We start from the raw sequence: 17,911 nt of genomic DNA on the forward strand, positions 1-17,911 counted from the left end.
TGTATGTGTGTGTGTATGTGTGATTATATATGTGTGCATGGGTTGTGTGAGTGAAAGTAAGTCCTAGATAAAAAATTTTTTTAAAGAAAAAAGTTTAATATTTTTTTTTTTGTTTTACAATCCTTGACACACACACACACACACACACACACACACACACACACACACACACACACACACACACACACACACACACACACACACACACACACACAGCGGCGCGAAAAGATGAATTTCTTCATCTTCGCCGCTGTCTGTCGGCTCCCCTCTCCCTGCCGTGCGCACTCGCAGCCCTTCTATAGAAAGGCTGACTGACGTCAGCCAACTACAATTCCGCCCGCGCGCCCGGCACTATAGAACGTGCCTTAGGCTTGTAAAACTCAGTATAGTTCTGATAAGAAGCCTTTTAGTAAGTGTGGGATGGGACTTCTTTAAATAGATTTTGCATAGCCATTAACATATCTCTCAGAGTACCTCTGGTGTGCTCCTTTTTCAGCATAGGCATGTCTCTCTAATTTATTTTGAGGGAGGTTTGAGGACAGACTGACACAGATTGTGAATTTATTCTGCGGACATGTTAAAAATACAGAAACTACACAACAAATGTTCAGTGATGGATACAAAAAGTCTGGGCACAATTGATTTAATGGCGGTATTTTGTAGGACAGATTTAGGTGTGGGAGATTGGATTTGGTCCACACACAAAAAAATAATAATCTAGGAAAGTGTTTCAGACCAGTTCGTTCATTTCTAATCACGCGTAAACTTAAGATATAGCATCAGGCAGTCTGTCATTATTCGGTTTGTTACTGGTTATAATCAGGGGAGCACAATCTTTTTCACCTGTGCCCCCCCCTGCCGGCTGTCCCTTTCTCCACGCGCCCCCTCCTTACCTTGACTCAAACGTTCTGGCGTCAGGACGTCACGTTGCCGTGATGCGTCATCAGAAGACGTCTGAACCAAGGTAAGAGAGAGTTACAGAGGTCTTTGCCGCTTCTCCGGCATTTAATTTAAATGCCTTCAGGAAGCGTGCAGGGCCTCTGTAACCCCCACGCCCCCCATAGATAATCTTGCGCACCCCCCCCCCCTGGTTTGTGCACCCCTAAGTTATATCATAATGGTTTGGAGGTTATAGAAAAAAGCTGTGGTGTTTATACCCCCCCAAAATGGTGTGGCGTTTATGTGCGTTGCGTCCATTAATTATGGCGGACAGAAATGGAGATAAGAGGGGCATCCATAAGTCATGATCATAACAGCAATTATTTTCACTCCACAATTCATTCAACTCTTTCAAAGTATGTGCCTGAAATCACCCTACTATAATTAATTAAAAAAATAAATAAATAAATAAATAATTAGGCCGGATGGTTAAAAGAAAACACAGAAGTCAAATAACCATAACCTTTAATTTAAAAAAAAAAAAAAAATCTATACATCTATATACATACCACAAAATCCTACACATGATAATCTGGTAACAGAATCAAAATAAATGTTGAAATCCAGCATTGTGCAATTTTAAACACTTAAAAAACAAAAAATAAAAAAAAACACCTCGGATCACTTTGGTTCACAAACTTGCTACAAGTGTTGGCAACATACAAGCTTTTCAAATATTATATATATATATATATATATATATATATATATATATATATATATATATATATATATATATATATATATATATATATATATTTGGCTTGGGTTTTTTTTTTTTTTTTAAATCAGGAAATATATAGAGGAACAAATGTTAAAATAACATTAAAAATACAAGCCTGAAACTCAATCATGATTGAGGAACAAAAAAAAAATGTACAAGCACTAATATCGGCTTCCTGCTGAAATATAAAACATTTAGCAGTAGAAATCAAGAGTAGATGGATATTTTACAGCAACACTACAGTAAAACACCTGTCTAAAGTATTTGGACATGTGATCTTTTTTAAACCAACAGCTGATTGGTGTGATCATAGTTTAATACTTAAATATAGTTAGACTCAGCACTCCAATATATCAGTTTAGTTATGTATAAGCAGAGGTGAGGGCTATCAGAGGGACCCCTCAATCCCTAAAGTACATAGGAAATATAGAAATAAGTAGCCCGCACTCACAAAGAAAAGAGAATAACACGAGACAAACAGAAAAAAGCAAAAAAAAAAAAAAGTATATATTAGTTAGTGGTATAAAAACAACACAGCAACACAGAGTGAAATAAACTAAATGAGACAGCAATACTAAAATAAAACTGTGAGAACTAACCCAGACACAAAAAGATGAAATACCGTATATCAGAAAGTATTTATCTGTGAGTTCCATCCATAGTATAAAATGTATAAAAAATAAATAAAAAAATGGTGCAAAAATAAAGCTGGTATATGGGAACGGTACACTCAGGAGGCAAAGCAAGAGGAGGATGCAAGCACTAAGGCCGCGGTCCCAGTGTGCCCTCACCCCCACGTGCCCGGCGTGGGGGTGGCGCATGCACAGCGTTTCACCGCGATCTGGGAGAAGATGCAGGAGATTCCAGGGGCGTGGCCATGACCTCACGCAGCTGGTTCACCCTCATTGGCTGAACCGCCGGCGGGGGCGTGGCCATCCCTCCGGTGCAAACTGTAAATTCAATTTCTATGTCTTTTGAAAATAACTTGGCGTACAGCGCGGCTGCACCTTCCGCGCGAAGGTACTTACTGGGCCCAGCCCCATTAGGGGGCGGTGCTTGTACGCATAGAAGGCTCTGGGACCGTGACCCAAGGAATAAATCAGCAACCACACGAGGGAAAAAAAAGTGGGGGGGGGGGAGGGGGAAACACAAACAGGTTTATAAAATAAGTGACAAGGGGAGCAACGTTTCGAGGGGACAACCCCATCATCAGTCCCATTTCTCCAGGTTCTATACCACATGAAGTACTTCCCTCACAGAACAAAAAAGCCTCAGAGTTTAACCACTTCACCAACCACCAAAAAGATTAGGCACACAGCGTCCGCTAAACAGGACAGCAGTGTGTACAGGTAAGCTGAAACAGGGTATCGGCACTTCTGTGCGCCATTACGATGGACATAACCCTGTTTCAGTTTACCGGTACACACTGCTTTTCTGTTTGGTGGACGCCGTGTCCCTGATCTTTTGCTCTATTTTTTTTCTACATGTTATACAGTGGAACTTGCAGGTAAGTACTTTCTGAAATATTTCAGCTTTCTGTGTCCAAATGAGTTGTTTATTTTAGTGTTCATGGCTCATTTAATTTACTTCACGTTGTTTAAATCATGAGCTAATATATTCATTTTTTTTCTTTATACTGTTTGGCTCTTGGGTTATTCTCTTTTCATTTTCTCTGAGCGCAGGCTACCGATTTCTATATTTCCTATAGTTTAATACTTATTTTATTTGTACTTAAAAAAAATATAAGTACCTATTTACAGAACACGTATTTCAATGTATAATATTCCATAGCCTTCTGCAGTGGTCGATGGTCACAGAATTTAACACTTACTAAAGTGAACTAATTGCTGAAATTACAGATACTTCTAGAGGCTTTAACATACAACATACACAAAAGGCCACAAAGACACCATTTTTGTTGACAGGCATTATAAATCAGATTTGCATTCATCTTGCAGCAAGAGTTGAAAGCAAGGTTTCCTTGCATAAAAGTTAAAAATAGCAAATTCCCACACAAAATAAAATGCACATCTATATTTCAGACACAAATGGAGTATTTCTAAATATAGTTCGATGAAAGCTGCAGTTACATCTATGCTAGTTAAGAAATGATTGCCGAATGTTATTCTCCAAGGAGAATTAACCTCTCCAGTACCAGACAAGCTTTCAATATACTGCAGAACAATGCTACAATAAAAGAGAAGGCTTAGCACTGACAAGGTTAAAGTAAATTCAGATGAATTGTACCAAAAAGAGTATATAAATATTGAAGAGAATACCAGGCTCATTTTTTTTTAAAAAGGTTTTTAACACATTGCACTTAGACTTTTTAATCTCCTCTACTCTTTAAATTGAAGTTGGTCTAGATGTAATTAAATGCTTACAGTGAATACTTTGTGCTCACCAATATAATTGAATATTCAAACACAACAAAATGTTCAATGAAGTGACAAATGCACTTTTGTTTTTACAAGGCAGTCACAGACTGCAAATATTAATAAGGCTGTGGGGTGGCGGGGGGGGTAGCTAGAGATTACATTTTCCTTTTTCATACAATAAACAAATGCTCAGGTGACAGAATACGGTCTTGCTTTCTACAAGTTTTATGTGGCTAATTCAATAAGTCACAAAGCAGCCGATAGTGGTCACACCCCAAAACGGGTGGGAAAAAAACAAAAACAAAATCTCTCATTCAAGTCAGTGAGAGGATTCAGCCGATCGCACCGCTTCAGGCTGATTGAATAAACTCCTATGTAATGATTTCCTAGGAGGACCAAGAACTACAACAGACAAATAAAAAGTAGGAACCCAACAAACTTAAATCAGATGTGAGAATATAGAGTTTCTACGTTTTCCATCATTGCTTAATCATTTCATGTTGCTTAGATTAGCCCCAAGCATTGTGTGATTGGCTCCCAGTGGTGTCACTACCAGAAATCCATGTCAATTCATTTTTAGGATTTCAGTTGCTCCAATACTACAGCAACATCCCTTCAATTTTGCAGGTTAAATGTGGTCCTACCCAGAAATAGTATTTTTACCATTTTAAGGCAATAAGCTTGACAAAAGATGGGATTGCAATCTGATATTTAACTTTCCCACTATCTAACATTTTTCATTAAAAACCTGAAGTGACATTATAATTAAATTATGTGACACTGTGGCCATGCTAATCATTTTCTGATTTTTCCTATTCTTGGATGTTAGAATATGAACTGTTGAGCCATTTTTTTGTAGTGCTATTCCAAGCAGCACTAGTAGTTGACATAATTAAAGTGATATTTAATGTAATCTTTTTACCCACAGCCTTATTTTATATTTTGGATAAATAAACTCCTATTAAACTCCACTTCATCCTTTTTTAAAGCACCTTCCACATATTATATCTCCCCTGGACACAGATCCAAATACAATACTCTGTCTGAAGACAGACCTTTCAAAGCTTCATAATGTAGAAGCAGTTTCAGTTGCCCAAATTGGATCGTAATACTTGTAAAGCTGCCAGATAGGATTTGACACTGTACTGGTGGATTAGGTTAACAGTGCCAGCAGATAAAAAACAAGTCTGTTGTAATTAGTGAAGAGAAGTCGTTTTCTGAGAGGGATTCTTTTCTTTGCCCCCAAAATGTAATGATTTGATGTATTAATTATCCAGGGAACAAAACCCCTGCACACCACAAAATGAATCAATAACGAACAAGCAACAGCCTTCATGTTTTAGCGTCTTCGCAGCTGGAAGGAAGGTTATGGGCTATTACTCAGTAATGCGTTGCAAAACTTTTCCAGCAGTGGAGACGTTCTTTTCCATGTGCAATGGTGCCGATTTCAGATGCACATCTAGTCGGTGTGTGTTTTTTCTGTTGGTAACTAATCAAAAAGAAGGGGAAGATCAGCAAATATATCCCAAACAATAAATTATAATTTTTTAATAAACATGTGATTATTAAACAAAACAATCTTAGTTTTATTAGAAAATAAAATTGTGTTATGTGAATTACCATTGCTAGTTGTCGTCCTATGTTTCCAACAGTTACTCCTCCAGAGAAGAATATGCATGGCAGCCAAGAACGTACGTACAGAAAGTCTGGCGATGTATACCTATAAAGAGCAAAAGGCACGGTGATCAACCCACAAAATGTATAGGCGCTTTATAAAATCCACAATAATGCATACGAAAATGATCACCATGTTGGAATCCAATGTGTGTTCTTAACATTTCTAAGATCAGAAGAGGCTGCAGTGTAGGACCCTCTAAGGCAGTGGTTCTTAAACCTCTCTTCACGGCCATGGACTACATTTTAAAGAAACCAAACAATGTCCTATTCATATCCAAATGAAGCGAGTTAACCCGTGTAAAAATGCATTGTTTGTCCCTCAAAAATCTGGTGAAACCACTGGTCTGCAGAGAGTTGAGAATCACTGCTCTAGAGGAAAAAAAAAAAAAAGAACAAATGGAAGAAGGCCGAGATGAAGCCAGAGTTAATGAATGTCATAGGAACATTCTAAACATTAAAAAAAGAAAAATTTTAAATTTTACGTTATGTTTATTTATTATTTAAGTCTATGTAGTTGCTTATAACTCTGTTTTTGATGACAATGTTTGTGTACAGCTACCATACATAAGAGATATGAATAATGCATGTCACAGTACTGGAAATAAGATGTATATATGCTGTATTTTCACAAAAATAAAAAATACAAGTTATAAAAAAAAAAAAAAAAAAAAACAGTGATCACATTTGCTTTGCCTAATGTGTATGATCAACTACATTCATCAGTATTTTTTTGAATAAATATCCCTGTTTTATTAAAAAAAAAAAAGAAAAAAAAAAAAAAGAAAAATGTATAAAATCGGCACCATTTAACTGTAATACTGTATTGTGTACCCATTCATAGGTCACCAAAATCTGCCGCTTTAGTGTTGGAAGGAGTGATATTATGTGTGGTACGGTATTAGCTATTGTGTAATCCTGAATGATGGTAATAAAGCAGAAGCGAGAAAAATAATACTACTATAGCGAATTCATATTTCAAATGAAATCCAAATGGCAAGTTAAATATGATTAACAATGTCATGGCATTCCAAGACTATTCAAAATAAATATTGAGGTAAAGCCAATATGTTTATGTACAAAACATAGAACCATTGTCCACCACCATCAGATGCTTTACAACGAAACAAATACTGCTACTAGAATGTCAAGCCATTTAATACTGAAATATTGCAATTGAAGTTATATGCACATTTATTATGTATTGGCCGAGAACACACTGAAGCATTACCCAGCCCTTCCCTAATGCTAGTTCTTTGTTGTTTTATTACAGTTCTCTCTTTTTATTGGCAGGATTTCTATTTTTGCTTAACTAATACAGTACACTACTTTTAAAAGCAGAAACTTAAAAAAATAAAAATAATAATAATAGTTAAACTGCTTTACATATTCAGAACTCTGCTGCCTAATGATTAAAAATGCAAGTTACATAATTTCTAAGGAGAAATAAGATATTCATTAAAACAAAGTTGAGGAAAAAAAAAAAAAACACAATTCCACAAAAGAAAAAAAAACCACCACATGCAGGTATGCCTCAGGAACTTAGAAATTGCAGTTGACTGCATACAAATTATTGTTAAAAGGCAATGAAAAATAAAAATCTCTTTTGAAATCAACTGGTATCTCACACGGGATGTTGCATTTGGAGTTACCTTCCAAAATCAGGTTAATTTACTAAACACTCTGAAAGCCTGATGTTATAGATGTGAAAAGCAAGCCGATGTAGTTCTTTGCAATTTCTAAGAACTACATTAATTCTATAATGTTATGTGTGACGGTAGGGGTAGATTTGGCTGGTTTTAATAAAAGTTAAGACCGCCACACCCCGACCTGTCAGTAATACATTTGTATTATGTGATATAATTCTGTGTTCAGACGGAAATGTTGCGAGTAATACTTTATGCAACTCTTTTAATGTTGCAAGTCAACCTACCAATCAGGGGCAGGGGCATATTGAAGGCACCTGACCTTAAAGCTGCAGTTCAGTCTTTTTTAATTTTTTTTTTTTTTTTTTTACTTCAATAGTTTCATGTGGGCAATCTCTAATTACCTAAAGAACTGCATAGCTGCCGGTCAATTCGTTCTCCGTCTATTGATCGGCAAAGTTTGGCGACATCTTTAAATATGGGGAATGTAAATCGTTGCTATAGGAACAAGCATGCTTGTTAAAATAGAATACAAGAAAATTGGTCTTTCAAAGTTGTTTTTTTTAAAACAGAAAATGCTAAAAGTATTTTTTCTTATTACAGAACTGATTTATTAAAAAAAACACACATGCAGGATATTGCCTGAACTGCAGCTTTAACTCTGTGACGGCGAGGGGGTAACCAGGCTCACTGATAAAGGTTAAGCTCGTCTGGTTACCTCTGATCCATGTATTGGGGTTCGAGAGTGTCAGCTCTTGAGCCCAGTGATTGTTAATGCATTCTGTAAAATTGTGCGACAATAAAGAATTGTTGTGCTTATACCTTTCCAGGAGTGCCAGCAAGCAGAGATTGCTAGGCTATGAGTTTCAATGGGAATTTAACAGAGAAAGTGTTGTCAGAATGTATCTAGAAAGTTCCACAGTTCCTGGAGACCCCAAAAATTTAGCTGGGAATCAGGTCGGATTCTCGGATACATTGAGACACATTTCAAGGGGAGATTTTGCCGGTGCAAACGCTTGCGAGACTCACGGCTAGGATTCCCTGCTTCAACACAGACCAGAAAGGTAAATGGGGCATAGGGATGTGTGGTATCCCTGGAACAGTAAAGGGGTCCCTAGTTTAAGAGGGGATGCCCAGATCACCCAGAACCTGGTATAGAGTTTCTGGGGATACCCCAACCATACATAAGGTTGCAAGGAGTTTTAAAAATTTAAGCTAAACACTTAGTATAGTGTGTGGGGAATATGGCTAGTAGGAATAAAGTGCAAGATTCTTATTCTATTCCCCATAACCATAAGACTTAGACAAGTATAAAGTATATATGTTATTAAACAGTATGTTTAAAGTGTGTATATGTTTGTGCACAGTATATGAGCTGGGACTTCCAGGTCCAGAGTTCCGAGAGCCCAAGTGGCTACCAAGCTTGGTGCCATAAAGTCTGCTCGGGTCCCGGAAATGAAAGCCTCAGAGGTTGCCAAGTGTGAAAGCCATTTGGGTACCGGATTTAGCCTCAACTACTCATGTCCTGGGGTGAATGGAAGTCATCGGACCACCATTGCCCCAACCCAAACTTTGAGAAGCCTGAGGCCGCGCTTATAGTGCCGGCGACGACGCCCAAAAAACAAATGCATTGCCGCCGCGTGCGCTTATAGTAGGCGTGACGGCGCCAATGCGACGGAGCGACGTCTCAAAAACTGGTAGCAGGCAAAATTTGATTTTTCAAGGGCTGTCGCCTCATATGACAGCCCTTGAACCAATCAAATGGCCGGAAACCTGCACTGCCGCCGCCGGGCGAAATATAACTTTCGCCGGTGGCGATGTATATGTAGGTCTATTTTAAGTGAATAAATGACAATTTTTTTACTAACTTGTTTTGCTCAGTGAAGGATCCCGGTAAAAAAGTTTAAATTACCATGTCTCCCATGATTCTCTACACTCTCTCTCAAATGTATCTATGTTGTGCCATGGGGTATAAAAGTGGAGAGGGAGGCCCCTGTTAGTTCTAGTGGGGATTCCAGAGCCAGTTCCAGCCAGAGCCTGTTCCACTTAGAGGTCCCAGAGTTCTGGGCTCCTGTGTGTGTTGGTTGGGGTCTCTGATAGTGCCTGCTGATCGCTGTGTGGAAGCAGAACTGGGAAAATCTCCTCAGAGGTCCCTGCACCTAGGCCTGCAGGGTATTTCCTAGTTACACCAGTTGGGAGTGTATGTTTTATATTGTTTACCAATAAATGCACTTGTATTAGCTGTTGGTCTGTCTGGTGAGTTGATCCCTGGTATGTTAGTCCTGGACTCCCATGACTTTACGTTTAGACATTTTACTTACTGGTAAACTCCATTGTAGACTAGAAACTGGGTGATGAGTGTTGCAAGAAAGGCTATTGTAATTCCAAGCCCAAGACCACTTCTGGAACGGTCAAACGTCCACCACAGACCCAAAGACAAGGCTGCTAGTGTTAGAGATAGTTGAACATTATTGGCAAAATCAAGTTTCTAATGGAAAAAAAAAAGTTAAGGCAAATGTAACAAATACGCCTTTCCAGCAAAAAAAATATTTAAAGATACATAGCTGTTGAGACAACAGTGTCCACCTGTGATGTAATTTTTCCATATATCTTCTAATAACTTGTCATACATTATATTCAGATATATTCCATGTTCCTTATTTCAGATTTTCCTATAGGTACACCAACATTTATTATTCAGATAACATACAACTTAACTGAGAGTCTGCCCCATAAAACTACTATTCTTTTAGTGGAAACCTATTGATATTATATTATATTGAAGGGGAACAGAGCTGTGAAGGTGTCGTTTTCAAATACAATCTAAATCCTAAACTTGTGTAACTTGAGCAGCATATCCAGTATGTGATCTTAATAAAAATCAACCATACTTTCCAGTGCCTCAAATTTACTCATGTATATATTGAGTTCTTATTAATATTATACCTTTCCCTGAATGAAGCTTTCTGCAGCTACCAAAGTGCATTAAATAAGCTATTAGAGTTACACTGGAATAGTGGTTGAATAAATAAATGCCTCTGAAACGGAATACGAACAAACCATAATTCTCAAATAAAAACTTGCTTATCAAAACTGTACTTTAACAATTTCTACTATCTTAAACTATATTTGCTGAGCATTACATTTTCTAAGTTGTTATTAACAAAACATAGGTTCAAGGATACAGCACTTGCATGGTTAATGCCAACAAAAACTGCTATGCATCGCATGACGCTGGCCCATTCTCTCTTGAATTTGTGTGGTTCTCCAAGACGACTGTCAATGCAGGGATACAGAAGGCCCACAACAGCTGGAAAACAAAAGCGTTTGTGAAATAATGCATTATTATGCACATTTAGAGCCGCCGTTTAAAAAAATATATATTTTTTTCCCCATTCAATATGTGCATCAATACAATCTGCACACTGACAAGTGATTAGCTTAGCTGCAGAAATCTCCTTTAATCAATCGTTTTGCTCAGGGTTATTTAATTCAGTATTATGGGAAATGTAATCCTGGAATATGATTGACTGGGCAGTTACTAGATACAATTGGTTCACTGCTAGAGAGAGGGCGGGCTCAAGAGCCAGAGCCTATCGGAAGGGGGCTGTCACTTTGGAAATGCTTCCTACATTAGAAACATTAAAAAGGTCTTTAAAAAGTTTTTTTAAATGCAATGTGTTTATTTTCTCATAGTAAAGAACTGATTTATTAAAAAGAAACAAAAAAAACACACATGTAGGATATTGCTTGAACTGCTGCTTTAAATCTGAGATGCATGATATCTTTGAGGAAATAACCTAAAGTGACCCTGCTCTGCCTTATTTGGCTTTCCCCAGGTCTGTGATAGTTAAGGGCAGGCAGCTGTACCCAACCCCCCCCCCCCTCCTCCTCCTCCTCCCCTTCTAACTCGTGATCACTTCCTTGTTTTCGATTCTCAGACAGTGTGGTATGTTAAACAAGGTGACCAATGAGGTCCCAGCCAGGCAGCTCACCAGTTTAAGGGGTGACCAATCAGAACACGATAGACCTATGACAACATTTCCTGTGCTATCTAGAGTATGCCAGGCAGGCGTCTGGAATAAACAGAAAAACCAGCTCTAATGCAGATATAGGATTCCTGTCTAATAGCTGCAAAAAGGGCAAGGGCGCGTTTTTTTGGGGCTAAACCAAAAAGTATTCGAGCTTGTTACAAAGCCTCAATTAAACTTTGGAATATTAAACACAACAAGGAGCACAGATGTGCCCGTCACCTAGAAGGTAGTTATAATGGTACATGAAGATTGAAAATCAAGTCCCTCACTGTCTCTTGCCTCAATAATGACAATGTAGCAGCGAAGCTTTAAAAGGGCATTTCATCACAGTGCGGCATATGTTAGCAATGCATGGACAGGGTTACAGGTTTTTCTGAAAAGAATTGCAATAAGACAACTTGTATTTTCACCCCTTTAGAATAAGTATGTAGCACTTTGAAGCAGATGTTAGAAAGCGCAACATACTAAAATGATACACAGAGGGTCATTTATCCCTTTTATTGCCATAAGGCCCTCACAGAAATGCATTGCAGTGTTAGAACACAGTAAAACACAGACATGATAACTGGCACACAATTATAACATATGTTACAGTACGTTGGAAATGGGGAAGACCCTACACTACCCCAAAGAAGTCACGAAGAAGGAGGAAAGCATCCAGCCACACAGTCTTGCAAAAAAGGTGATTTATTTAGCAATAAACACTGCCAACGTTTCGACCGCATAGGCTCTCACCTTGATAAAGACTGCCTATGCGGTCGAAACGTTGGTAGTGTTTATTGCTAAATAAATCACCTTTTGTGCAGGACCGTGTGGCTGGATGCTTTCCTCCTTCTTAGTGTTAAAACACGGGACAGGTTAAGCTGACTCATTGCAAGGATGCGGGAATGAGATACACTGCCGATCCTACATACAGGCATACCCCGGTTTAAGGACACTCACGAGTAAGTACATATCTCTCAATAGGCAAACGGCAGTTCACGCATGCGCCTGTCAGCACGTCCTCAACAGCAATACCGGCTCCCTACCTGTACCAAAGGTGTGCGCAAGCGGGGAGACTATAGAGCCTGTTACACATGTAAATAACACATCAGTTATGCACGTATATGACGATTGCAGTACAGTACATGCATCGGTAAGTGGGAAAAAGGTAGTGCTTCACTTTAAGTACATTTTCGCTTTACATACATGCTCCGGTCCCATTGCGTACGTTAATGCGGGGTATGCCTGTACTGTATTTAAACATTCACCTGTCAGATTGTGTGCAGATGTTTAACATGTGTTATATACTGGGGTGTACACCATTTTTCAATATTTCTCAGCCAGTCACAATTTTGGCTGGTGGGGGAGAAAGTACTATCCCCCCTCCTGTTGATGACTCTGTGTCTATTTGTGAGTCAGACAATCACACACACCCTTTGTCCATGCCACAAGTTAGGTGTACAGGCAAAAATGAGAGCGGGGTTGGGTATGGTAACAGAATGCTTTGCCACTGCTCTCCTCGCTCCGTCGTTCGCTGCTCCACCACCACTTTCGGCGGACTAGGCGGTATAGTGCTGGAAACTGACCTGTCAGTCACCACCGTGTCCGGTTACAGCACAAACTATCCTCATGCTGATAAAGCAGGATAGGTTGTGCTGTTGCAAAGCAGCAGTGGCTGACAGGTCAGTCAGCACTGAGTCGCTACACAAAACACCTGGTGTAAGATTTATAGGCGCTCAGGATTTTTCCAAATCTCATACATATAGCATGGGTAAAAGGCCCTTAAAAGGGATCAACTATTTACAAAAACGTTTAACAAATACTTTAATGCCTATTCAGAATCTTTCATTTCATATGAAACATAAAAACATATTGTGGACAATATGTCTCTAATGTTCCAGCTAAAAACCCTTTACTTCAGGAGGTGCTAATAGTTCTGTGTCCTCAATCAATGTATTACTTCACATAGCCATGGTATTTACCAGTACTGTCGCTCACAATACAGATGCACTCTGTCACTCACCTGCAGACATTACAATTTCTAATATTGGAAACCTGAAGTAAAATAAAGCATCTAGGGCTGCTTTAAAACAAAAGGGTACAATTCAAAGATCAGTGTTGTTGATTAGTTGGTAAGTGGAGCCACAAAATAGACCAATTTACTCTTGAAGTATGGAAAATGGAGCACTTAGGGGGATAGTCACTAAGCTCTGATAAATGGTATCTTAGCTCGGCCTCGGCCTCGACCCCTTGTTAACTGTCATGTAAGTCAGTGGCAACCTATGAATCCTCTTGTCGGTCCGTGGTGAATGCTTTGGTACCTCAAAGGCTGAGTCCCCGCTGGCGCTGAGCACGCTCATGCTTGGAGAGCGTTCCAAGCATGAGCGCCGGGTGTCCTCCGATTTACGCAAGCGCGCGCAGGGGGAAGGGAAGGCGGCATTGCAGGCCAGCTGAGTGCGCGGGGAAGTATAGGTTTTTTGTTTTGGGAAGCGCCGAACGCGGGTCAGCGTGTGTGCATGCGCACCGCGTGAGCGGGAACTTACATATATGTAAGTTAACGTTGCAAGCGCCGCCCACTCAGCGCTGGCGGGGACGCAGTCTAAGGCTGCGGACAAAGTGTGCGCACAACAGTCCTGGAGATAGATTTGCGCGGCTGTCGCTGAGCCATTTCTGTCTTCCTTTGACGCGCGCGATGGGGAGGCGTTGCTGTGACGCCACCAGGCTGGTTCGCCCTCATTGGCTCAAATGCTCAAGTGACGCAGCCGTCGTGCGAAAAATCTATTTCTTGTCTCCTCAAAATCCTGCCATGCGTCGCGCTTCTGCGTGCGCAGTATGGCCGGCCTGATTGGCTGATTTTTTTTGTTCATGCCGCGTGCACTATGGCTGCAGCCTAATGCTGAAGAGACCCACAAGCTTGCATCCTCTTCCAATACCAGCACAGACATCTGATCTCCTCATGCAAGAAGTCATACTCATTACTGATCAGTGCAGACACCTAGTCACCTCATGTAAGGAGTCATATCCAATATCACCAGCACAAGCATCTGATCACCCAATGTAAGAAACCATACTCCATAATAAAGCAGCAGTACACACTGATTGCCATTTTTTGTAATTAGCTCTTAATGCAAGTAGTCTCTCCTTACCTTTCCCAACGCATTTTTTATTTTTTCAATCTGATTCTCCATTCAGAAGGTATACGTGTTTGAAATATTAAGTGTTCAGGAAGAAAACGGAGTTCTCCACAGAGCCCATTGCAGTCTAAAGGTTACCATGGTAACCTCAGAAACTAGAGATTTTTTTTTTTTAAAGGGACATTCAGGGGGAGATATATATACGAAAATTACACGGCTTCTGGAGCGCATAACTGCTTTAACTAGCACAAACATCTTGTCATCCCATCCAAGACTTCATGTAAATCCACTAGTTAATATTGAATATGAAGTCCAGTACCTTAATCCAGGGGTGCTCAACGCCAATCCTCAAGCCCCACTCCCGACAGGTCAGCTTCAGCACAGGTGGCTCAATCAGTTCCTGCTTCAGCACAGATGGCTCAATCAGCAGCTCAGTCTTCGACTGAGCCACCTGTGCTGAAGCTGGGATATCCTTAAAATCTGACCTGTTGGGGAGAGGAGTGGGGGGCTTGAGGACTGCAGTTGAGTACCCCTGCCTTAATCTACCAACTCCCACCAAGTAAAAATGTTTGGACAATTCTTCCTCAATCAGTGGTTTTGAAGAATACTCACCAGCTGCAGTGCCGCAGCACGGGGGAACCCACCAAGCAGAGGAGAAAATGGTAGCGATGACCTCCTCGGGAAACAAGGTCACGTTTCTTTGGATCTGGAGAAGATTAAGCACCAAAGCTAGGAAAGCACCAACAGCAAAGAGGACCAGGCTTCTTCGGATCAGGCTGCGGCCTTGGCTGTTCTCTAGAGTGCTGTAGGCAAGGCCGATGTGGGAGTTCAGGGAGGACATGGTTGCTCCAGCTCTACGCGCTAGCCAAGTGCTAACCTTTGTGCCGTTTTTGTTCCTTCCCCTGGTGCAACTCCAGCAGTGGTCCTCTAATCTGGGCATTTGTTTATTACTAGGTAACTGGAGGGGAAAAAAAAAAAAAAAGAAGAAGTCCATACAAAGAAGGAAAATCAAGTTGAATTAAATCACATTACATAAAAGAACCCACTTGAAGATTAACAAGGATTGGATCCAACACCTACTTAAAAATAACCAGCCATTGACATTTAATATTCCCATGTGAAAAGTCCTACTCAGTTACAGTACAACAGGCATCCCCTTATTCTCTTATGGGATATGATTGTGCAGTGTTTTTACTGAGTGAGCAATTCAACATATAAACCAGACCACACATCTGATCACGCCATGTAAGAGGTATTATTTAGGACCTGGATTAGTGCTGACACATCACCCCATTAAGAAGCTATACACAATATCATCAGCACAAACATCTGGGTCATCCTATGTAAGAAACCATACCCAATGTTAAACAGAAAAAAAATAAAAAAATCTAGTCATTTTATGGAACAGTCATACTTAATACCAACCAATATAATAATCAGCAATAACCCAGTTCTTCAGAAAACTATTTTAATAGCCCATGAGCAAGAAACTGCAAACCACTGAAAGCCTCGGAGAATGTACCTGTACACACCAGTCAGATCTCATTAAGCTTGTGTCTGCCGCTGTCATTTGGAGTAAGGCTGACTGGTGTTAGTGTCATCTGTCTCACCGACCTCAATGTAAATCTCATTGAAGCCAGGTTTTTTTTTTTTTTTTAATTCATTAAAATGCCAATTTTTGTTCTACAATCTCAAAATCTCTCTGGGATTTTACACCCGAGATGAACAATGTTTACTTTGTTCAGCACCAAGACCCCTTCTGTGCCCTCCCTTGCCCACCAGCACTATTATGAACTGTATGCCAACCAGACTACCATTTGCCACCCATACCCACCAGCACTGCCCAGACGTGCACCAACCAAACCCTCAATTTCCTCCCATACCCAGCAGCACTACCCAAACACGTGCACCAACCAGACCCTCAGTGCCCTCCCTTGCCCACCCGCACTATTCAGGCATGTGCACCAACCAACCCCTCAATGCCTTCCCATACCCAGCAGCACTACCCAAACACGTGCACCAACCAGACACTCAGTGCCCTCCCTTGCCCACCAGCACTACCCAAACATGTGAACCAACCAGACACTCAGTGCCCACCCAAACCCACACATGTGCACCAACCAGACACTCAGTGCCCTCCCTTGCCCACCAGCACTACCCAAACACGTGCACCAACCAAACCCTCAGTGCCCTCCCTTGCCCACCAGCACTACCCAAACATGTGAACCAACCAGACACTCAGTGCCCACCCAAACCCACACATGTGCACCAACCAGACACTCAGTGCCCTCCCTTGCCCACCAGCACTACCCAAACATGTGAACCAACCAGACACTCAGTGCCCACCCAAACCCACACATGTGCACCAACCAGACTCCCAGTGTCCTCCCAAAACCACCAGCACTACCCAGACATATGAACCAACCAGACTCCCAGTGTCCTCCCAAAACCACCAGCACTACCCAGACATATGAAACAGCCAGACTCCCAGTACCCTCTCATACCCACCAGCACTGCCCAGCTCCGGGTACTCGCGGTGTATGATCCCTCCAGCGGAAGACAGAAGCTGTCAGAATTGACCAACTTTTGCCCTTTTCCCTCTGTAATGATTTCCTGCGCAGCAACAGCCGGCGGCTCCTTAAATATGAGGCGGAGGTGTAATGTGCTGCCGATGCTGCCCAGGCTCCCCCCGCCCCTCCTTGCCGCTGTCCTCCGATGCCCCGCTCCTCCTCCCCCTATGTCTCCTCCTCCCCCTATGTGAATCAGTGAGAGAGGGAGGGGGGGGGAATGCCTGCAGCTGCCCCGACCGAAAACAACATGCGTGTCTGGTGAGGCCGCGGCAGCCAATCGGCAGCGGGCGGCCCATATGACGTAGGGGACACACCACAAACCCTCCCCGCGCGCTCATTTGCCATTAAAAAAAATCATAACAACGACGCCGCTGCCGCCGTGCATTGAATGCAGGCGAAAGCAAAACTACTAGGGAGACGCGCGCGAGCCCCCAAAAAGGGGCGGGAAGAGTTGAGAGGCGCGCAGAGATGGGAGGAGGGGAGGTTGTGCGCGCGCAGGGTCTCGCGCTAACTTTCAAAGGAAAGAACGTGTCTGCTTCCCTGGGACAGAAACGGAGGGCTTTATTTAGTCCCGCCATTTAACCCGGTCTCCCAGGGATGAGTGGGCCAGAGTGTGATGCCCGCTACTCATTTTGTGTCCTCAATGTGGCTGTTATCAAAATAAATAAAAATAAGACCTGTGTCCTGTTATCTCCTGTGCAGCCTTCTTTAAAATAGATATATACAGACGTAAGGTGTGACCTACGTGTAGGGGTATCCCCTGTTAGCTCTATAAAGACGCCGATCTCTTGTTTAATGTTTAGTTGCCCCATCCTATTTAGGACGAACAC

General features: G+C 41.3%; 1 protein-coding gene across 1 annotated transcript; it reads right to left on the reverse strand.

The window, feature by feature from the left end:
- Nucleotides 1-1,387: 1,387 nt before the first annotated feature.
- Nucleotides 1,388-17,228, reverse strand: INSIG1 (insulin induced gene 1). The gene is made up of 6 exons (XM_075587868.1): nt 17,020-17,228; nt 15,124-15,469; nt 10,547-10,671; nt 9,683-9,849; nt 5,662-5,761; nt 1,388-5,530 (listed from the first exon to the last, which is right to left on the reverse strand). The coding sequence occupies exons 2-6, from the start codon at nt 15,449-15,451 to the stop codon at nt 5,501-5,503; spliced, it is 750 nt and encodes a 249-aa protein (XP_075443983.1). The 5' UTR covers nt 15,452-15,469; nt 17,020-17,228; the 3' UTR covers nt 1,388-5,500.
- Between the last annotated feature and the right edge of the window lie 683 nt (nt 17,229-17,911).

This window comes from Ascaphus truei, chromosome 2 (genome assembly GCF_040206685.1).
Source record: "Ascaphus truei isolate aAscTru1 chromosome 2, aAscTru1.hap1, whole genome shotgun sequence".
Classification (NCBI taxonomy): domain Eukaryota; kingdom Metazoa; phylum Chordata; class Amphibia; order Anura; family Ascaphidae; genus Ascaphus; species Ascaphus truei.

Bases quoted from the DNA above. Each gene is read 5' to 3' on its own strand.
- INSIG1 (XM_075587868.1), bottom strand. From the start codon at position 15,451: ATGCCCAGATTAGAGGACCACTGCTGGAGTTGCACCAGGGGAAGGAAC. The intron at 9,850-10,546 runs GTATCCTTGAAC...TTTTTCCATTAG, and splicing joins GCATTAACCATGCAAGTGCT to AAACTTGATTTTGCCAATAA. The intron at 5,531-5,661 runs GTAATTCACATA...CTTTTTGATTAG, and splicing joins TAGGACGACAACTAGCAATG to TTACCAACAGAAAAAACACA.